Here is a 23175-nt window from a genome sequence, read left to right on the forward strand (position 1 = left end):
ATCATCCTCCAAGCTTATAGCCCCTGATACACATCTGGAGGGTCTCATAACTGAGATTTTACTACTCTGTAGTCAATGACCTTTTCCTAACAGGAGCTATCCCTTCAAAGTCCTGGGAACCTTGCTCCCAAATCCCTTACAGACTTATCCCCACTAAGACCATATAATCAGTCCCTCCTTACAACCCTAGTGCAGCTCTTCCTGCCCATGGGTCCTGTTCCTGTGCTTTAATAAAACCATGTTTTTACACTGAAGATGCCTCAAGAATCCTGGAGGCGCCTGGGTGACTCGGTTAAGCGTCTGACTTCAGCTCAGGTCATGATCTCATGGCGCATGGGTCCAAGCCCCGTGTCAGTCTCTGTGCTGACAGCTCCTTCAGGTTCTGTCTCCCTCTCTCTCTGCCCTTCCCCCACTCATGCTCTGTTTCTCTCTCAAAAACAAACGTTAAAAAAAGTAAAGAAGAAAAAAGCCAACTACATTAAGTTCTAGGGAAGTTGTGCTTTAAAAAGAAGTCTTTCTTGACCATTCGCTCTGAACCCAACATTTTCTCATCCACCTCATCCCTTTTGTCCTTAAAATGTGTGCTCTCTCCTCTGTCCCCTGGACTTGCCTACCTGTTTGTCCCAGATTGTAATTCTCTTTTTTTCTTGTGCTGGTAAAATGGCAGTTTTTACTAAGGCCAAGAGCCTTGAAGTCACTTGTGTGGTGCTTAATCAGGCTAGAAATATGCCTCTGAGCATCTGTATCTTCTCCGGCTTCTCTGGATTGTGGTTGACTAATCTTAGTAGAGATTTTCTCCTGAAGTTTCTAGTAGATAACTTTACACATAGAATTAATTCAGAATGAGATGCTAGTTTTAAGCCTGTGTTAAAGCATTTATTCAACAAATCAGGTTTCATTAAAAGTTTCTTAGACTGCTTCATTTAATTCTCTGTCATATTTCCACACCAGGGCCTCCGTGTGAACGGAGCTGATAAAGAGGCAGAAAGACTGGACGTTTCCAGATGCCAGTGAGAGGAAGAGGGCAGACGTGGTCATGGGAAAAAGAAATTACCTAAGCGATTTGAAAAGTGGAATTAAGGTCAACATTACTTGTGGGGATGAGATTGGGACATTAATATAAGATGGGGGGGATCTACATTGAGATCAGGACATAGGCTAACATGAGGTGGAGGAGACAATAAATTACTCTGGACGGATGGCTGGAAAGAGGAGGATGGAGAGAGTTAACACAGCTGTTCTGTGCATGTTCAGCCAAAGCCACTTTGTGTTGGGACTAGAATAAACATAGGATTTTTCTTTTTCTTATCAGCGTGTACCAAAGAGAACTTGGAATTGCCATTGCCATGGAAAAGCTAAGAGACCACATCTGTGGGATTAGGATCTTCCAGAAAGCTTTACACATTTTTTTGTAGATATTTATTTATTTAATCCTTTGCTCATTTATAGAATTAATTGGGTGCCAATTTTCTGCAACATTTCAGTCCTTGCCTTCTGAGAGCCTGAAATCCAGGGGTGGAGGTGTGTGTGAGCCAGGAACACAAACCATGAGCTGTAACACAACTTCCAGCAGCTTTGAGGCATGTGATAAACTCCCATTCCCAGGAGGAAACCTCCTTCACGTGGAAAATCAGATTTCTAGATTGGGATGATTTCCTCAAAGTTTGCTGAAAGGCTGAGACTTCCTAACTGGGCTAAAGAGGCACTGTTTGTACCAAAACACAGGGTTAACAACACAGATTTGAGTCCACCCACCTGGGTACCAATCACTGAACTTCTTCAGCTGCTACTTAAACTGTGTCTTACTTTTTTTTTTTTTTTAAGGCTTATTTTTATTTATTTTGAGAGGGAGAGAGAGAGAGAGTGAGCAGAGAAGGGGAGAGAGTGAGCAGGGGAGGGGCAGAGAGAGGGAGAGAATGAGCAGGGAGGGGCAGAGAGTAAGCAGGGAGGGGCAGAGAGAGAGGGAGAGAGTGAGCAGGGGAGGGACAGAGAGGGGGAGAGAGAGAATTCCAAGCAGATTCTGCATCATCAGCGAAGAGCCTGATGGTGGACTCGATCTCATGAACCCTGAGATCATGACCTGAGTGGAAATCAATAGTTGGATGCTCAAATGACTGAGCCATCCAGGCGCCCCAAAATATCTTTCTTAGTTTGTGCATCTGAAAAAGCTAGTATCTGCTTCGTGGTGTTGTGACAGGGACTGATGCGTTAATATGTGTAAATTACTTTAAATGGTACCTGAAATGTGTACGGGTATGTGTATTGTACACACTTTTCCTCAGGTAGGTAAGTCCCTCCCCCGACGTCAGGCGCAGTGCCGAGTGAAGCCGGCAGAGGGCGCCAGAGCCCGCGTTGTGCAAACGGTCCCGTGCCTCCGCGCGGCCAGGGCTCTGGGGGTTCTGCAGGTTGGCCTGCGGATCCGGGCAGGGCCCTTGGGCACTGGGAGTGGCGGGGGTGGGGGTGTGGGTGTGGGGTGGGGAATACAGGTACCCAGGTGACCCGTGGCCCCGGGCGGGGTTGGGGAGGAGAAGGGGGGGGGGGCGGGGGAGAAATGCAGGCGCCCAGGTGACCCCTGGATGCTTGGGAAGAAACGCTGGTGCCCAGGCGATCTGTGGACTCCGGGGGGGGGGGGGGTGGGGGGTGGGGCGGGGAGAAATGCTGGTGCCCAGGTAACCCATGGGCATTGGGGGCGGGGTGCAGGTGCCCAGGTGACCATCCCCGCTTGGCGTATGGGCTTCATCTGGCCCCAGGCCTAAGGAGGCTGTGACATTTGAGTGCCTTTGAGAGGTTGCGGGGCCTGGGTCTTAGGTGTCAGCTGCGTGTTCCTGGGCTGGTTTCAGAGCTTGAGGCTCCCCTGTTCTGCTGTCAGAACAGAGAGGGTGAAATGGATGGAAAATATCAAACACACATAAAGAAGTGGAAACAACTTGAGGGAGAAGCAAAATGATGTGGCAGGGATCAGATGTGGGGGTGAAGCAGTGATGTGACCGGTGATCCAGGCACATGGTGTGGAGATGGGGACAGTTCAGGAAGAAAGGAAAGAGGACGGATACATGATGGTTCCTATAGTCTCACCTCACATGGAGGTGTGTGCCTTCTGAGCAGATTTTCCATCTGTACCTTACACACATGGCGCACAGACGGACACGACAGACAGACATGCACACAGACAGACACATGCACACAGATGGACACACACACAGACGGACACATGGACGGACACACACACACAGATACATTTATGGACAGACACTGACAGACACATAGATGGACACGCACACACATACATGCACACACAGATGGACACACACACAGATGGAGACGCACAGACACACACACAGATGGACAGACACAGACAGACACATAGACGGACACGCACACACATACACGCACACACAGATGGACATGCATACACAGACACATAGATGGACAGACACAGACACATAGATGGACATGCACACACATACATGCACACACAGATGGACACACACACAGACGGAGATGCACACATAGACACACAGATGGACATGCACACACACGTAGATGGACAGACACAGACGGACACACACAGACACACAGATGGACATGCACACACAGATACATTTATGGACAGACACAGACACGCACACACAGATGGACACACACACAGACGGAGACGCACAGACACACACACACACACAGATGGACATGCACACACAGACACATCGATGGACAGACACAAGACAGACACATAGATGGACACGCACATGATTACAAGCACACACAGATGGACACACATACACAGACGGAGATACACACACAGACACACAGATGGACATGCACACACAGATACATTTATGGACAGACACAGACAGACACATAGACGGACACGCACACACATACACGCACACACAGACAGACACACAGATGGACATGCATACACAGACACATAGATGGACAGACACAGACACATAGATGGACATGCACACACATACATGCACACACAGACGGACACACACACAGACGGAGATGCACACACAGATGGACACGTACACACAGACACGCACACAGAGAGATGGACACACACAGATGCACACGCACACAGACGGACATGCACACAAAGACAGACACACGCACACAGACACACGCACACGGACTGACACGCACACACAGACGGACACACGCAGGGCGCACACACAGGCACGCGTGTGTGCACGCACACACACACACAGCTAGTGCCCACCCCTGTGGCGCCCTGGGTGAGGAGGGCGTGGTGTGGGGCACAAGGCATCCCCACAGAGGCAGGTTGATTCCCTGGGGACTGGAAAGCACCCAGGCAGCTCTCAGCACTCCCTTGGGTCCCTGTGCCTCCCAAGCAGCGTCCCAAGTGCCCCCTTTACCCCTCTGTTCCTCAGGGTGTGAACAAGAGGGTTGTTAAGTGCTGGAGTGCCTGCCGCATAGCAGAGACTGGACAACTTGCCCCTTTGCTGAACGTCGGGATTTGGGGGCTGCAGGTAGACAGTAATGACTGAGTCGTAAGAGGGTGACCACCGCGAGGTGGGAGGGGTGCATCCGGAATGCCTTCTTCCACCCTGTGGCAGACTTGACCTGAGCACTGCTCGGGCAGGGGCAGTGAGGGACCACAACAGCCAGCTGCATCTCACCGTAAGTGGCGTTTCCGCGGGACAGTGCAATCAGAGCCGGGACCTCACACAAAAATATCACCCACCTGCCCGTGGGGACACAAGAGCAGACGGAGAGGGGGTGGTGTCAGGACCGCTGACTCCACCAGGCCAGTGGCCCAGGTGGTGGCCGCCAGCTGCTGGCTCAGGCAGGGGTAGCATGGTGCAGGGGCCAGCGGACGGCCACGTAGCGGTCAAAGGCCATCAGTGTGAGGACGACGCACTCCGTGGTCCCCAGGAACGGGCAGCCCAGGAGGCTGGTGGTATTCGCCCGAGGTGGGCCGCATCTGGGCGGTGCAGCTTGCGCTGAAGCATAGATCTAAGGAGAGGTTCAGGGCGTGCAGCCTGGGGGCCTGCACTGACAGCAGGATGATGCGGGTGCTGCCCCCCTGGGTCTGCACAGGGGGTTCCTTTGGGCCCTGGGTGTGCAGAGAAGTCCCCCGGGGAGCTCTTGCTGGCGCGGCCGGTTCCTGTCCCGACTGGACGGAACTCACCTGGTCTGGCAGGTGCACCAGGTCGGTGGGGCGTCCTGGAGGAGGGGCGCGCGGAGGTGGGGGAGCGGGCATCCCGGAGGAGAGCGCACGGTGGTGAGGCATCTCGGAGGAGGGGCACAGGGAGGGGGCGGCGGGAGGGGGCGTCCCGAAGGAGAGGTGGAACTTCGAACGGGGCCTGGGGCTGGCGGGCTGCGGGTGAAGGAGGCTAGTGGAAATTTCCAGCACTGCGTGCCCTTGGCGCCCCTGTGCTCTGAGTGCTGCTGGGGGAGCTGTGTCCTCCCTGCGCATTTGCCAGAAGAACCAGCAAAGTCATGTGTGTTTTGAGTGGATTTTCGGGTTATAAGCTATGTCTGTGGAGTGGATCATTTCTCTATTTGTCAGAGGAATTTTGTGGGGCTGCTTATAATCCATGCGTCCTCCTTGCAGGGGTTGAGGGGGGGAGAGGGGGTTCGTCAGGGACTGAGGTTGTATCTAGGAGAAAGGTCTTCCCTTTGCGGCTAACGATCCGGTTCACAGACGGGTCTGTCACTGCCCTGAGATGCTCACAGGCAGGACGCAAGCCACAAGCACATTTAGATCGTCATTAATATAGAAACATTATCAAAGACTCCAAGCTTTTTAAAAATTATAATTTATTGTCAAATTGGCTAACATACAGTGTGTAAAGTGTGCTCTTGGTTTTTGGCATAGATTACCGTGGTTCATGGCTTCCATACAATACCCAGTGCTCATCCCAAAGGGTGCCCTCCTCCCTGCCCATCACCCACTTTGCCCTCTCTTCCCTCTCCCCCACCCCCATGAACCCTCAGTTTGTTCTCTGTATCCAAGAGTCTCTTATGGTTTGTCTCCCTCTCTCTCTGTTTGTAACTATTTTGCCCCCTCCCCCATGGTCTTCTGTTAAGTTTCTCAAGATCCACATATGAGTGAAAACATATGATATCTTTCTCTCACTGACTTGTTTCACTCAGCATAATACACTCCAGGTCCATCCACGTTGCTGCAAATGGCCAGATTTCATTCTTTCTCATTGCCAAGTAGTATTCCATTGTATTTATAAACCACAACTTCTTTATGCATTCATCAGTTGATGGACATTTAGGCTCTTTCCATAATTTGGCTATGGTTGAAAGTGCTGCTATAAACATTGGGGTACAAGTGCCCCTATGCATCAGCACTCCTGTATCCCTTGGGTCAATTCCTAGCAGTGCTATTGCTGGGTCATAGGGTAGGTCTATTTTTAATTTTTTGAGGAACCTCCCCACTGTTTTCCAGAGTGGCTGCACCAGTTTGCATTCCCACCAACAGTGCAAGAGGGTTCCTCTTTCTCCACATCCTCACCATTATCTGTTGTTGCCTGAGTGGTTAATTTTAGCCATTCTGACAGGTGTGAGGTGGTAACTCATTGTGGTCTTGATTTGTATTTCCCTGATGAGGAGTGATGTTGAGCATTTTCTTCATGTGTTGGTTGGCCATCTGGATGTCTTCTTTAGAGAAATGTCTATTCATGTCTTTTGCCCACTTCACTGAATTATTTGTTTCTTGGGTGTTAAGTTTGATAAGTTCTTTATAGATTTTGGATACCAACCCTTTATCTGATATGTCATTTGCAAATATCTTCTCCCATTCTGTTGGTTGCCTTTTATTTTGTTGATTGTTTCCTTTGCTGTGCAGAAGCGTTTTATCTTGATGAGACCCCAAGCTCTAAAGGTCAGTAATACCAGGGCACTTGGGATTCTCTGTCTCCCTCTCTCTCTGCCCCTCACTCCCACTCCTCCCCTTACAAAAATAAATGAATAAACATTTTGAAAAATATAAAGGTCAATAATTCCAACATACTGAGTGAATGAGGGAATAGGGTCTGTAATAAGGTGAAAGACCACTTTGGGTGGATATATCAGGGAAAGCTTCCTAGAGGAGGTGACTGTTTCTTCTGTAGAAAAGAGGAGTATTGGGGCATAGAAGGCTGACTCAGAGATGGGGCAGGAGGCTGTAGCTAGGGGCAGTTGAGAGACAGGTACTCAGGGGTTCCTGGCCTTGGGTGACCTCCACACTCAGGGAGGGGGAGGGCAGGGCAGCCTCCACATCTCCTCACACTGGTTCCCAGCCTGCTGTACATCTTCTGGATGTTTCTGTTTCTGTATCATACTTGGTTTTCTTCTTTTTCTGTCATCATTCTTATAGGACATATTTTATTTTTTTCCATATTTTTATATATTCAAGAAAGTGTGAGTAAGCACATGTCTACAGTTCAGTGAGTAAGAAAGTCAACCAGCAACTAGGTTACAGAGCTGAGCAAATGTTCCAAGTGTGCCCACGCCCCAGATGCAAACACCACGCTGAATCTCTAATGAACCATTCCTTTGTTTTCTTCTGTGGAGATATATTTATACATTTGCCATTTAAAGCGTGCAACTTCATGGTTTATATGTTCACCAGGTGTGCAACCAATGTCCTCAACTCCAGAGCATCTCCTGGCAGAGAAGAACTTGACAATGGGCAGTCACCCCCTTTACTTCTTTGTGACTCACAAGTCCTGTACCCTGAATGGTAGCCCCGCCTCTGTTGTCCCCCACCAGCCATTGTCCTAATCAACTCATTTTCATTTCTGAACTCCTCATCCTCATCCTCATCCTCTTGGCCTCTCCATGCTCCCCTTTCTTCTTCCTCAATCTCTTTAGGTGGCCTCTCCCTTAGGGACCTTGTCTTTCCTCCCCCAATCTTTGTCTTCTCCACTATCTCTCATCTACCATTTTGTTCCTGGCTCTTCTCCCCTCACATTCGTCTAGTGGTTTTTGCATTTCCTCATTTCTTTGGCCCCACGAGTGTGAGCACTGCGCTGGGAGCCAGGGCCTGGGCTGGGGAGCCCACTGAGAGGAGTGAGTGGGAGCCCAGAGATCCCTACTTGCTACATATCTGCTGTGTGCTCAGTCCTTCCTTTGTGTCTCAAGCGGCCCACCCACCCAGTTCTCACAGAAACCCTGCAGAGAAGATCCTCTTATTCCACTTCTACCAAGAAGTAAATTGTTTTAGAGGTTAAGAAACTTGGCTGAGGTCACTAGGCCACAGGTGCCAGCGCAGTGGGATCCGGACTCTGCTATTGAGGGCGTGTCCAAACTACCCTCTCCCAGGAGAGCACACTTCCCACTTACCCTCAGGTGCACTGAAACTCCCCTCTGCTGCGGTGACGACAAACTCTTAACCGGTGTCTCCACGTGGACGCCAAGGGTACTGGACCTTCGGGCACAGTGGTCTCTGGTCTTCGCAGGGTCGCTACAGCTTCCCACCAGGCCCGTGTCGTGTGCCAGTGCGGGGAATTTGGTGAGAAGGGTGGGCCAGCCACGGCGGGAATGTCTACACCACAGAAATTGGCCAGCCCTTCAAACGGAGGCTCTGTCTCCCCCAACCTAGCTGGTGGCCAGATCTTCACCAGCTTGCCTCTAATCACCCTCCTACCCTACGTGCCCCTGTCTTTAACAGGAGGAAACCGAAGCAGACCTTGTTTCCGCACCAGCGAATGTGGCTGTTCTCTGGGGTCTGCTGGGCCCAGGTTGCCTCACAGCCTCTACCAAATGTCTTCCCAGCAGTGGGGATTTGCCCTTCCCACCAGAGCACCTCCAGGTATCAAGCTGTGGAGTTGCAGACTCTGCGCCCCACCCTGTTTATAGAGTCTTAATGGAATTTAATCCCTCTCCTTTCTCCTTTCTCCCTTCTTAGTTTAGTCCCTATGGCTGTTTCCAAACCTACAAGGGAAGACAGATCAGGTTTGCAGCAGACCTATCCACAGAAACTTGACAGGCCAGAAAGGAGTGGCAGGATACATTCAATGTGCTGTATCAGAAAAATATGCAGCCAAGAATTCTTTATCCAGCAAGGCTGTCATTCAGAATAGAAGGAGATATAAAAAGTTTCCCAAAAAAAAAAAAAAAAGTTTCCCAAACAAAAATTAAAAGAGTTAGTGATCACTAAACCAGCACTGCAAGATTTTAAGGGGGACTCTCTGAGGGGAGAAAAGATGAAAAAATTAAAATAAATAAATAAATACCAAAAGCAACAAAGATTATAAAGGCCCAGAGAACACCACCAGAAACTCCAACTCTACAAGCAACGTAATGGTAATGTATTCATATCTTTCAGTACTCACTCTAAACATCAATGGACTCAATGCTTCAATCAAAAGACATAGGGTAACAGAATGGATAAGAAACAGGATCCATCTATATGCTGTTTACAAGAGACCCACTTTAGACCTAAAGACACCTTCAGATTGAAGGTAAGGGGATGGAGAACCATCTATCATGTTAATGGTCAACAAAAGAAAGCCGGGGTAGCCATACTTATATCAGACAATTTAGACTTTAAAATAAAGACTGTATCAAGAGATGCAGAAGGGCATTATATCATAATCAAGGGGTCTATCCACCAAAAACCCCTAACAATTGTAAACATTTATGTGTCAAATGGGGTAGCACCCAAATGTATAAGTCAATCACAAACATAAAGGAACTCATTGATAGAAATACTAGTATAGTGGGAGACTTCAACACCCCACTCACAGCAATGGACAGATCATCTAATCAAAAAATCAACAAGGAAACAATGGCTTTGAATGACACACTGGACCAGATGGACTTCACAGATATATTCAGAACATTTCATCCTAAAGCAGCAGAATATACATTCTTCTCCAGTGCACATGGAACGTTCTCCAGAATAGACCATGTAGTGGGACACAAATCAGCCCTAAGTAAATACAAACAGATTGAGATCATACCATGCATATTTTCAGACCACAACGCTATGAAACTCGAAATTAACCACAAGTAAAATTTGGAAAGGTAACAAATACTTGGAGATTGGAAGAACATCCTAGTATGAATGGGCTAACCAAGAAGTTACAGAGGAAATTAAAAAGTATATGGAAGTCAATGCAAATGATAACACCACAACCCAAAACCTCTGGTATGCAGCAAAGGTGGCCATAAGAGGAAAGCATATAGCAATCCAGGCCTTCCTAAATAAGGAAGAAAGATCTCATATACACAACCTAACCTTACACCTTAAGGAGCTGGAAAAAGAACAGCAAATAAAACCCAAAACCACCAGAAGACAGGAAATAATAAAGATTAGAGCAGAAATTAATGCTATCAAAACAAACAAACAAACAAACAAAAACCCCAAAAAACAATAGAACAGATCAATGAAACCAGAAGCTGGTTCTTTGAAAGAATTAACAAAATTGATAAACCACTAGCCAGTTTGATCAAGAAGAAAAAGGAAAGGACCCAAATAAATAAAATCAAAAATGAAAAGGAGAGATCACAACCAACACAGCAGAAATAAAAACAGTAATAACAGAACATTATGAGCAACTGTATGCCAATAATATAGACAATCTGGAAGAAATGGACAAATTCCTAAAAACATATACACTACCAAAACTGAAACAGAAAGAAATAGAAAATTTGAACAGACCCATAACCAGTAAGGAAATCGAATTAGTAACAAAAAATCTGACAAAAAACAAGAGTCCAGGGCCAGATGGCTTTCCAGGGGAATTCTACCAAACATTTAAGGAAGAGTTAACACCCATTCTCTTGAAGGTGTTCCAAAAAATAGAAATGGAAGGAAAACTTCCAAACACTTTCTATGAAGCCAGCATTACCTTGATTCCAAAACCAGAGACCCCACTAAAAAGGAGAACTATAGACCAATTTCCCTGATGAACATGGATGCAAAAATCTTCAACAAGATATTAGCCAACCAGATCCAACAATACATTAAAAAAATTATTCACCATAACCAAGTGGGATTTATACCTGGGATGCAGGGCTGGTTCAATATCCACAAAACAATTAATGTGATTCATCTCATCAATAAAAAAAGGACAAGAACCATATGATCCTCTCAATAGATGCAGAGAAAGCATTTGACAAAATACAGCATCCTTTCTTGATAAAAACCCTGAAGAAAGTCGGGATAACAGGAGCATACCTCGAGATCATAAAAGCCATATATGAACGACCCATGCTAATATCATCCTCAATGGGGAAAAACCGAGAGCTTTCCCCCTAAGGTCAGGAATGAGACAGGGATGTCCACTCTCACCACTGTTATTCAACATAGTTTTGAAAGTCTTAGCCTCTGCAATCAGACAACACAAAGAAATAAAAGGCACTCAAATAGCCAGGAGGAAGTCAAATTCTCACTCTTTGCAGATGACATGATACTCTATATGGAAAACCATAAAGATTCCACCAAAAAACTGCTAGAACTGATTCATGAATTCAGCAAAGTTGGAGGATATAAAATCAATGCACAGAAATCGGTTGCATTCCTATACAACATCAATGAAGCAACAGAGAGATCAAGGAATTGATGCTATTTACAATTGCTCCAAAAACCTAGGAATAAATCTAACCCAAGAGGTGAAAAATCTATACACTAAAAACAGTAGAAAATTTATGGAAGAAACTGAATTGACACCAAAAAATGGGAAAAGATCCCATGCTCCTGCATAGGAAGAACAAATATTGTTAAAATGTTGATACTACCCAAAGCAATCTACATATTGAATGCAATCCCCATCAAAATAACACCAGCATTCTTCACAGAGTTAGAACAAATAATCCTCAAATTTGTACGGAACCAGAAAAGACCCCAAATAGCCAAAGCGATCTTGAAAAAGAAAACAAAAGCAGGAGGCATCACAATCCTGGATGTCAAGATGCATTACAAAGCTGCAATCGTCAAGACAGTATGGTACTGGCACAAGAACAGACACTCAATCAATGTAACAGAACTGAGAACCCAGAAATGGACCCACAAATGTATGGCCAACTAGTCTTTGACAAAGCAGGAAAGAATATCCAATGGAATAAAGACAGTCTCTTCAGCAAGTGGTGCTGGGAAAACTGGACAGCGACATGCAGAAGAATGAATCTGGACCACTTTCTTACACCATACACAAAAATAAACTCAAAATGGATGAGAGACCTCAATGTAAGACAGGAAGCCATCAAAATCCTCGAGGAGAAAGCAGGCAAAAACCTCTTTGATCTTGCCCACAGCAACTTCTTACTCAACACGTCTCCGGAGGCAAGGGAAACGAAAGCAAAAATGAACTACTGGGTCCTCATCAAAATAAAAGCTTCTGCACAGTGAAGGAAACAATCAGCAAAACTAAAAGGCAACCGACAGAATGGGAGAAGATATTTGCAAATGACATATCAGATAAAGGGTTAGTATCCAAAATCTACAAAGAACTTATCAAACTCAACAGCCAAAAAACAAATAATCCAGTGAAGAAATGGGCAGAAGACATGAATAGACACTTTTCCAAAGAAGACATCCAGATGGCCAACTGACACATCAAAAAATGCTCAACTTCACTCATCATCAGAGAAATACAAATCAAAACCGCAGTGAGATACCACCTTACACCTGTCAGAATGGCTAACATTAACAACTCGGGCAAGGACAGATGTTGGCGAGGATGGGAAGAAAGAAGATATCTTTTGCACTGCTGATGAGAATGCAAGCTGGTGTAGCCACTCTGGAAAACAGTATGCAGGTTCCTCAAAAAACTAAAAATAGAACTACTCTATGACCTAGCATTACACTATTAGGTATTTATCCAAGGGATACAGGTGTGCTGTTTCAAAGGGACACATGCACCCCAATGTTTATAGCAGCACTATCGACAATAGCCAAAGTATGGAAGGAGCCCAAATGTCCATCGATGGATGAATGGATAAAGAAGATGTGGTATATATACATATATATGTATATATGTATATATATATATACACACACACATATATACACACATATGTATATATATATACACACAATGTATATATTGTGTATACATATATATATATATATATATATACACACACACACACACACAATGGAGTATTACTTGGCAATCAAAAAGAATGAAATCTTACTATTTGCAAGTACGTGGATTGAACTGGAGGGTATTATGTTAAATGAAATTAGTCAGTCAGAGAAAGACAAACATCATATGACTTCACTCATTTGAGGACTTCACGGGACAAAACAGATGAACATAAGGGAAGGGAAATAAAAATAATATAAAAACAGGGAGGGGGACAAAACAGAAGAGATTCATAAATATGGAGAACAAACTGAGGGTTACTGGAGGGGTTCTGGGAGGGGGGATGGGCTAAATGGGTAAGGGGTACTAAGGAATCTACTCTTGAAATCATTGTAGCACTCTATGCTAACTAATTTGGATGTAAGTTTAAAAATAAATAAGAAAATTAAAAAAAATTCCAGAAGAAAATGTAAAAGTGGATACTCTCCTCAAATTTCTCTATGGATACAATACCTATTAAAAAAAGCAGGATTCTTTTCTTTCTTTCTTCTTTCTTTCTTTCTTTCTTTCTTCCTTCCTTCTTTCTTTCTTTCCTTTGAAACTGACAGGCTAATCTTAGATACAAAGGACTAAGAATAGCCAAAAACACTTTGTAAAAAATAAAAAGGTGGTGAAATTATACTTTGATTTTAAACTTATTATGAAGCTTGAGTAATAAAGACAGTGTAGTAGTGACATAAAGGGAGACATACAAATCAATGGACTATGATGGAAAAATCCAGAAATAAAGACTTACATTTGTAAGTATTTCCACATTGTCCTTCATGAGAGTGGATGAATTATTTTTCCAATCATAAATAAATGAAAATTCTCAGGAACTTTGTGATGGAGTTTGGTTGGCATTTCTGAAGTGGTATTCTAGCTCTCTGAGCCATTTTCCACATGCCCCCTGGGACACCAGAAAACACACAGGAGGGGCCTCTTCTCTGATGGCAGTGACCTGCCTAGTGACCCGCCCGGCACCGGCACCGACACCGACCTGCCTGGTTTTTGAGGGAGTCACACTGGCTGGTTGTACCGGTTGTACGTGTGTGTGTCTGACACCTTCGTTTTATGAGCTGGTAAGACCTCTGTCACATGACATTTTACCTTGGCTGATTTTCTGAATCTGTTTGAAGGGCTGTGGGGAATAAGTTTAGGAATTCCCTGAGCTTGCACCAATGGGTTAACAAGGCATAAAGAATTAGAAAGCCATAGGATGAACACCCCCAAGTTTGGGTAAACAAGATTTGGTAAACAAAATTAGGTAAACGGGGCAAAGCCCCTATACAAAGGTGTAGGAATAGGAAATCTCAGGATAAAAATATACAAGATTAGGTAAACAAGACTAGGTATTCCAATTTAGTCCAATAGCAGAAAGCTGCTTTCACAGGAAGGAAGGACCAAATTAGGTAAACAGGAAAAACAGGACTTTAGACTGCTGTGGGGTGAAGTTGCCCAGAGTGGAGCTAATTAGAAAGAGAAAGGTGCCTTGTTGACCCTGAGGTAGCTTGCTCTGTCTTTCTTGTCCCCAGGTCAGTTTAGGTAAACAGAGGTGGTGCCACCAGAATTTTGTTTTGTGTTGACTCAAACCCCTAACACATATATCTTCAAAACTCCCTTTCCCCCACGCCCATGAGTAAACGTTCACGGTTTCATTGTCTCTTTGTGCACACCCGTCAGCCCATCATGCTTGTAAGCCTGATCCTGATAAAAATGGAGCAAGGACCCTGACTTGGGGCTCTTGTCTTCTCCAGGACAGGAGCCTCTCTCGCATTTCAATCCTGCGTACCGCTTTCTTGCTGGGCAAGAGAGAACTCCAGACCCAGAATCTATGACAAATGAAAAGGAATCTTTCTGAGTCTGAAAAAAATTATTATGACAGAGGGAAAAAGCTTCAGATTTCTACTGTGCTAGGAAGCAAGGACAAGGTCAGGTCCTGGGAAGAAATCCTCCCTGTGGCCAGCAGAAGGGCACAGGGCACAGCCTGGGCCGTGGCATGGAAGGGAACTATGTGGAGAGAGATCAGAGTCCAGGTTTGTTATTTGGATTCCTAGAAAGCACAGTGCATCTTGGAATCCAACCCTGTCTGGGTAAGGAATCCCCTGAATCAGTTTTTCTTAGGGAAATCCCAGGCTTGCCCTTGCAGTGGCTCCGAGCTGCAAATCCCCAGCTCCCCTGGGTGACTCCCCTATGGCTGAGGCGGGTGTGACAGCAACCCCTGTAAACTATCCCCACCCCCACCACCAGTGTTCGGGTGGGGGGCTGTCCTCCTCCAGGCTCTGACGTCTGCTCTCGCAGGCTCTCTGCTGACCGCTGCCCGGAGGTCCAGGCAGGGCCCACCACATAGGACGCTCCATCTGCATACAGACCCGAGCTCGAGCTCGAGCTCATTCCTCGCCAGCCTCCTTCTCTGCCCTGTTCCTTCCCTGACTTGTGCCCTTCCTGTAATGCCAGGGCACGCACACCGCGCACTCCCCCTTTCCTTTGTTCTGGGAGAAGATTGGAAGGAAGGCAGTAGAGATTTGCATCTCCAGTCTTGCTTGCCAGCAGCTACTAGTAAGACTGTGGGTGAGTTCCCTTCTTATCAATGGAGCTGGAGGGGTACCAACATTTACCCCATAGAAAGTGGAAACAGGGAATGAGGTGCATTTACAAATGTCTCCTGGAGTTCCTGAAATCTCGTAAGTCCTCATGCCGTTGGTAAATATCAAGTATTTACTGCACCAGACAGATGCCCACGAAGTGCTGAAGATACAGGTCAGTCAAGACACAGTCATGGCCCCCAAGATTCCTACTGTTTAGTGGGGGTGACAGACAAGTAAGCAGGTGGTCTTATTGCTGGAGAAGCTTGTTCCGAGGGGCTCAAGGAAGGCGTATGACTGGATAGAGGATGGGCCCATGGCCCAGCATAGGAAGGGAGTTAGAGAGGGCTTCCTGGAGGAGGTGCTGCTCACAGGTTGATCTGTGTAAATCCCTGAGGCCGAGGGGCGGGCCAGAAGGAAAGGCATGCTCCCTGACCTGGTGTCGGGGCATCTGCAGGGAACGCGGACGGTGCACGGGCGCACCTAGACGGGCAGGTCCGCGGCTCGACAGACTCTGTTCCCAAGAAACCTCGTCCTGGGCCCCCCTGCAGGAGCTTTTCCGAGAAAGGAGACATGGGCCCCAACATGGTGTAGCCTGCCCAGGCGGGAAGGGCTGAGAGGGAAGCATGAGAAGGCGCGAATGGTAAGCAGCTTTCAACACCTGATCTCTGTCCGGGTGTGAGGTCCAGGTGTGAGGAGCGGAGAGGCTCAGACGAGGGGTCCGGGTCCGAGGCCAAGGTGAGAGGAGGGGTGGGCTCAGACTAGGGGTCCGGTCTGGAGGCCAAGGTGGGAGGAGGGGAGGGGAGGAGCTCAGACGAGGGGTCCAGTCCCGAGGCCAAAGTGAGAGGAGGGGTGGGCTCAGACTAGGGGTCCGGTCTGGAGGCCAAGGTGGGAGGAGGGGAGGGACTCAGACCAGGGGTCCGGTCCAGAGGCCAAAGGGAGGAGGCGAGCGGAGAGGCTCAGACCAGGGGTCCGGTCCAAGGCCAAGGTGGGAGGAGGGGTGGGCTCAGACTAGGGGTCCGGTCTGGAGGCCAAGGTGGGAGGAGGGGAGGGGAGGGGCTCAGACGAGGGGTCCGGGTCGAGGCCAAGGTGAGAGGAGGGGTGGGCTCAGACGAGGGGTCCGGTCTGGAGGCCAAGGTGGGAGGAGGGGAGGGGAGGGGCTCAGACGAGGGGTCCGGGTCGAGGCCAAGGTGAGAGGAGGGGTGGGCTCAGACTAGGGGTCCGGTCTGGAGGCCAAGGTGGGAGGAGGGGAGGTACTCAGACCAGGGGTCCGGTCCAGAGGCCAAAGGGAGGAGGGGAGCGGAGAGGCTCAGACTAGGGGTCCGGTCTGGAGGCCAAGGTGGGAGGAGGGGAGGGGAGGAGCTCAGACGAGGGTTCCAGTCCCGAGGCCAAGGTGAGAGGAGGGGTGGGCTCAGACGAGGGGTCCGGTCTGGAGGCCAAGGTGGGAGGAGGGGAGGGGAGGAGCTCAGACGAGGGGTCCGGGTCCGAGGCCAAGGTGGGAGGAGGGGTGGGACTCAGACCAGGGGTCCTCTCCAGAGGCCAAAGGGAGGAGGGGAGCGGAGAGGCTCAAACCAGGGGTCCGGGTCCCGAGGCCAAGGTGGGAGGAGGGGAGGGGCTCAGATGCTTTGCGCAAACACGACGGAGATGGCTTCCCGGCTTCTAACCTCTTCTTGCAACGCTGGCTCCAGCCTCCCGCAACCTGATCGGGTGTTTTCTGCTCGGCTACTGCTGACGCTTCAGGATGCCCGGATCCTATTGGACGCCGGATGCAGGTGCAGCCCTGCAGGCGGATGATCTCAGTCTTCCTCCAATTTTATTGACCAGTAAGAGCTTCAAGTAGAAGAACTTGATTTACGTTGAGTTTTTTAAAATATTTAGTTGGTCTTGGATCCCATGACCCTACACAGGCGCTTCTGTAAATTCAAGTTCTGCAGGTTGGAGACTCCTGCGGTAAAATGGGACCATTTCACATCTCTCCGTGAGTGAATGGCCACTGAAAGTACAGCAAAAAAGATGATAACTTGACATATTTAGGGAATTTTTATTTGGAAAACATTGGGAGTACTTTTAATAAATGGTGTTTTGAGAACGGCTTTTGTGGCACTGTCCTGAGTTTGGGAGCGGGTAGTGGTTCCTTTGGGATGTTAGGAGGATCAGAGTAGTCAAGTCAATTCCCTGAGGGCACACAGCCTGTGCACGCCCTCTTTGTCTCAATCCAAATCCTCCCTGCAGAGCCAGGGAGGAAGCAACAGCTTCCTGGGAGATTCTGGGAGGTCACAGCGCACAGGGAGTAGGTAATGTCCAGCGGAAAGGTGGGGAAACAGTGCTGTGATGTGACAGCGGATATGTGGTGTTCTGGTGTGTGGAAGGTGGGCTCAGCACTTGATTGTTGGTCTAGGATTGTTTTAAGTACTGGATTTGGCTTGCAGGTTCTGGGGCAGGATGGGAAGAAGGTTAGAGAGCTCACGACCCAGGAACCTAAAGTTCTTTGTGAAGAACACTTTATGAACAGTTTTCTGAGCTTGGAAGAACTTAGAAATTCTGTCCAACCATCTCATGTTAAGGCTGGAAAACAAACATCTGAGGAGGCGAACGCACCTGCTGGAGCGCACGTAGCAGGTGGCTCCCTGGGACTGCAGCCTTGTCTTCCACCCATGCAGGAGACTCATCCTGTGTCTTCTGGAGACCTGGTTCCCTCTGCCAGGCTGGTGTGAACAGGCTGCTCTGGTCACATCACTCCTCAGCGACCCTGGCCAGCCTTTCCGGATCCAGAGGTCAGGACCAGGGGTGTGGTTGTGAAGCAGGGAGAATTCTCAACAGAGAAGGACCATCCTGTGTTTGGAACAGGAGGGTAGATGCTTTGGCAGAGAACAAAGTGCTTGATCAGACAGTACTCTTTGTTTACCGACTCCACTGTAGCAAAGGTGAAAGAAAATTAATGAGATCATTTGAGAACAAAGGGTACAGACACAGTGGCTCAGGCAGGGGATTTCCAACCCAGCCTATGCATACAAGCCAGACACAAGGCTCTTTTTCCTCAGCCTCCTGCTTCTGGTCCCTTGACTGCAGACATGGCATCTGGTGCTTCCTGCCTCTGTATGAGTTGGGGCTTGATGGTGGGGTTGGGGAGAGGTGGGGCGGGACGGGGCTCAGGAGTGCAGGAGGGATGGAGCTGGGAGGAGCTGGGAAGCCATCTTGCAGGGATGCACCAGGCACCGATATCTACGGAGGTGAAGGAAGATTCTGGAAGTAGAAGAGGTTCTCTTGACTCCTGGGTTCTCTTCTGTGTCAGATCTGACAGGCTGCTTAGGGGAGGGTGGTGGGAGGTGTGAGTGGGCCTTGTGCTCAACGGGGCTGCCAAGATTTGAAACCATGCAAGCCCTTTCACTTTTATTGTGTTTAGGGGTCCTGGGCTCTTAAACTTCCTTCTCCTCCCAGAAGAGCGGTTCACAAAACTCATTTATCCCCAGCTGTTAAAGACCTGATACATTATCTTGTAAAGAGTATGTGCACCGTGAAGAGAGCTAGGATAAGAGCTTGGCACGGAGGGGCCCCAGTCCAGAAGAAATGTCTGTGGCATCCAGACGGGGAAGATGAGTTTGAGTGGAGCAGGAGGGAGGGCCTCCCAGGCTTGCTGGTAATGACACAGGGTAAGCTTGCCCAGTTTTAGATTATTCAAGTAGGACTTAGACCTGGCCCTACCTCCTGTGAGTGAGGCCCTAGTCTAATTACAGGAGGAGATTGTATTCTACAACAGGCATATATCAAAACACAGGAAATACAGATGAACAAGGCACATAACACACTGAGTTATTATTATAAGGCCATGGGACATTTAAAAAATAAAACAATTCTACAGAGAATAGGCATCCTAGCCAGGGTTTCCTTGTAAGGTAGTCCTGGAGGGCAGTGCTGGGAGTAACCCCTGAGGCCACCAAGTCTTGGGAATTCTCTTGGGAGTTGTTTTTAGAGTCTGGTATATATCTTTGGATGCTTTGTAATTGTATTTAGTTCCGACCTTTGACAAACTACATGGATAGGAGTGAGGCAAGTAATGTGGGAAACCATCAATGACGTTGGGATGAAGAAGAGGTATGGCTGTAAAGGAATACGATTGATTTTCTTGGGTTCTAAGCTGGAAATTCCAAACGAGAAGTTCCAAGACAGGGAGGGCCACAGCTTGTTGTGAAGGAGCCGGAGGGCCAGCCGGATGGGTCAGAGAGGGGACAAGTGGTGCAAAGGCTGCAGGCATTCCGGGCACCTTGATGCCGGGTCGCTTGGCTTTCATTGTCCAGGTGGAGGTCTGTTCTGAGGAATGGGCATCAATGACCCTCACTGCTAACTTGGACAACAGAGTGAAGAAGATCACTGAATATGTCCGGGCTCAGACCAACGTCCCTGTGCAGGACCAGGTCCTTCTGCTGGGATCCAAGACTCTCAAGCCCCAGAGAAAGCTGTCATCTTATGGCATCGACAGGCAGACGACCATCCACCTCACTCTAAAGGTGGTGAAGCCCAGTGACGAGTAGCTGTCCCTGTTTCTGGTGGAGATTGGTGATGAGGGGCAGAGGCATCTCCTCCAGGTGCGAAGGTCCAGTTCGGTGGCCCAGGTGAGACAGATGATTGAGAGCAAGACGGCTGTAGTGCCTGCTTGAGAAACAGACTGTGGTTTGCAATGGCAAGAAGCTGGAAGATGGGAAGACCATGGGGGAGTATGGCACCAAAAGGGGCAGTTTAGGGGTGCCTGGGTGGCTCAGTCGGTTAAGCGTCTGACTTCGGCTCAGGTCATGATCTCGCGGTCCATGGGTTCGAGCCCCGCATCGGGCTCTGTGCTGACAGCTCGGAGCCTGGAGCCTGTTTCGGATTCTGTGTCTCCCTCTTTTCTCTGACCCTCCCCTGTTCATGCTTTCTCTCTCTCTCTCTGTCTCAAAAATAAATACAAATGTTAAAAAAATTTTAAAAAAAGGGGCAGTTTACTCTTCATGACGACCTACTGTATCTGGTGGGGGGGGGGTGGGGTGACCACATCATGGGTGGGTGATCCAGGAGCAGAAGAGCTACTGCTAGCCCTTACTCACCACCCACATCCTTTGATGATTTCCCCAAATTAATGGGAAAGATAGAGAAGATGTGGGGTTAAGTGGGGAGGAAGGGCTGCAGAAAAACTCTGCTTTCTAATTCCCACCTTCCTGGATCTCACATAATTGATTAGGTGGCAAGATTGTGCATGTGACTCCAGCAGAACATAAATCTTTAAGGCACTGTAGAGACAGCATCAAAGCCAGCTTGCAGTTGAATCTTTCCTTGGCCCCCTCCGATTTATAGAGACACTGCTGTTTCCTCTTTTGTCCAGCAAGTTAGTGTAAGTTTTAGAATGGGATCCATGTTCTACTGATTTCTGTGTTTCCATCGATATGTTTCATCTGTAATATCACACCATATGCTGAACCAAACTGAATTTCTACTTACAGAGAACACTGAAATGATTCATCATAAATGAAGTACTCTGATATGATTACAATCTTGTTAATAAAGAATTTAGAAATTCAAATTAAAGTATATCCTGTGTCCCTATTTAAAGCTGTTTGGTATGAAATGTCACCTGGCACTGTGTCCCTTCTTACTCTTTACGTTCGGTAACCAAACTGTTCTCATTTCTGGGGAAGATGGTGAGCACGGGAAAATACTTTCCTCAGGACCCAGAGGTTTTGTGTCTCCAGTGGGAGGTCCTTGGGGCAGGGGTTTCTGGAAGGTGTGGTCTGCCTCCATCACCGTTACCGTCACTGGGGCCTGGCCCTCTCCGGGGAGCGCGGGGCCCCTTCCTCCACCTCCCCCGCTCACTCACTCCCTGTCCCCCTGTCCCCCTGTCCCCCTGTCCCGCTGCTTGGTACACTTAGGGGTCCAATGCTCCTGGTGGGCATTAGGTTGGTCTGGTTTCCCAAGATGGGCAACCGGGGATCCTGTTTTCGGACGGGGTCTCCTGCAGGTAGAGTGTACGATTTCCCGGTCAATTTGGGGGCCTCCCTGACGCCAGACAGCGTGGGGTCTTTTCATGGTGTGCCGTCCGAGTGGGAGCGGGTGGGCGTGACCCGTCCGGTGATACCTGACCCTGGCAAGGGCGGTCACAGTGCCCGGAGGATGGGGAACGTCCTCCCCCAATCCCGCCTTCTCTCTGCCTCCGCCCGAAGGCCACTCTCCCCTGTCTGAACCGTGAAAACGAGGATGGAGGGGCTGCCCCGAACACTCCCGGACCTCAGGGGCTCAGGATCGCCCCGCCCCGTCCGACCTAGGGCACTTGCAGGTTCGCACAGGGAACCCGCAGACCGCCTTCCCGGTGGCCATCCCCACCCCCGGGCCCGCCCCCTCCCCAGACTTCCCAGGGCTTCCTCGCCGCCCCCTCACTTCCTCCTTCCCCAGCGTGGACACTAGCGGGTTGGGGGCCGGCTGGACCGCCCGGTAGGAGCAAAGCGAACCCGGTGGTAGAGGCGCGGGCGGCCTGCGGGTGGAGGCGGGCGGCGGGCGGGGCACACGCACCCACGAGGTTCCTGCCTGCGTGCGGTACCGGTGCGGGAAGGCGGGGAGGGGCGGGGAGGGGGACGAGGGAGGCGGGGAGGGGGGGGGAGCGGGGAGGGGCGGGAAGGGGCGGGGGCGCCGCGGGGAGGGGCGCGGGGAGGTGGGGAGGTGCAGCGGGCGGGGCCGGCGGCCTCGTGTCCCGCCTGCCCCCGCCCCTCCCCGCGTCCCGCACCGTCGCCGCCAGCTGGGGGCGCGCGGGCACAGTCGCGCAAAGCGGCCGCAGCAGGGGCGCCACGCTCGCCGTGAAGCCCGCATCCAGCAGCGCGGGTGACACCTGAGGTCGCACGCGTGCGCGTGCGTCTGCAGGTGCAGGTCGCGCACCGGCGGTTGCACGAGCGTCCGGTAGCCCTCCGGGGTCGGGACGACGCGGGGAGGGGGGGGGGCGACCCCGCAGGAGGAAGCGCTCCCGCGCTGTGGCTGCGCTGACAGGGGAGCCCCCGGGGTGTTGGGGGTGGGACTCCACGCGCGAGGTGACGCCGTGGCTGCACGAGGACATCCCGGCGCGCGGAGCCCGGTGGTGAGGGCCATAGTGTGGGAGGCGAGGCTTGGTGCCCTTTAGCTGGTGTGTTTGCCACCTGCTTCCTGGAACAAAGAACCTCACTCACTGGACACAGACTCAGGGTCGGAAAGGTGACATTGTCCCAGGGTCATAGCTAGTGAGTGACCGTGTGGGACTTGTGGCCTGTCTCATTTCCCCAGGCGCTGCTTTTCAGCTGCTTCCCTGGGTTACCCCGCTTCTCAAAGGGCTCCTAAGAGCCAGAGTGGAAATCCGACTTCCTCCCGACCACAGTTCTCCAGGATCCCGTGGATCTGATCTCCCTCCCGTATGACAGTTCCCCAGGATCCTGTGGGTCTGAACTCCCTCCCTTACGACCGTTTTCTAGGATCCTGTGGGTCTGATCTCCCTCCCGTACGACAGTTCTTGAGGATGGTGTGGATCTGACCTCCTTCCCGCACGACAGTTCTCTAGGGGGGTGTGGTTC

The 23175-nt window shown here is 49.6% G+C and overlaps 2 protein-coding genes across 2 annotated transcripts; one reads left to right on the plus strand and one right to left on the minus strand.

Annotated features, from left to right (window-relative positions):
* Positions 1 to 4322: 4322 nt before the first annotated feature.
* On the minus strand, positions 4323 to 5257 carry LOC132666543 (olfactory receptor 2H1). The gene is given in 5 exon segments (XM_078446461.1): positions 4323 to 4518; positions 4520 to 4698; positions 4700 to 4818; positions 4821 to 4980; positions 5156 to 5257. Coding segments are annotated over 5 exon segments (756 nt in total).
* A 12006-nt stretch (positions 5258 to 17263) lies between these two features.
* Positions 17264 to 20490, plus strand: UBD (ubiquitin like modifier D). Its single transcript, XM_078446462.2, is given in 5 exon segments — positions 17264 to 17391; positions 18280 to 18406; positions 18661 to 18700; positions 19907 to 20268; positions 20270 to 20490. Coding segments are annotated over 5 exon segments (780 nt in total). The 3' UTR covers positions 20393 to 20490.
* Positions 20491 to 23175: the final 2685 nt, after the last annotated feature.

The sequence above is a fragment of the Panthera onca genome, chromosome B2, assembly GCF_046562875.1.
Source record: "Panthera onca isolate mPanOnc1 chromosome B2, mPanOnc1 haplotype 2, whole genome shotgun sequence".
Classification (NCBI taxonomy): Eukaryota; Metazoa; Chordata; class Mammalia; order Carnivora; family Felidae; genus Panthera; species Panthera onca.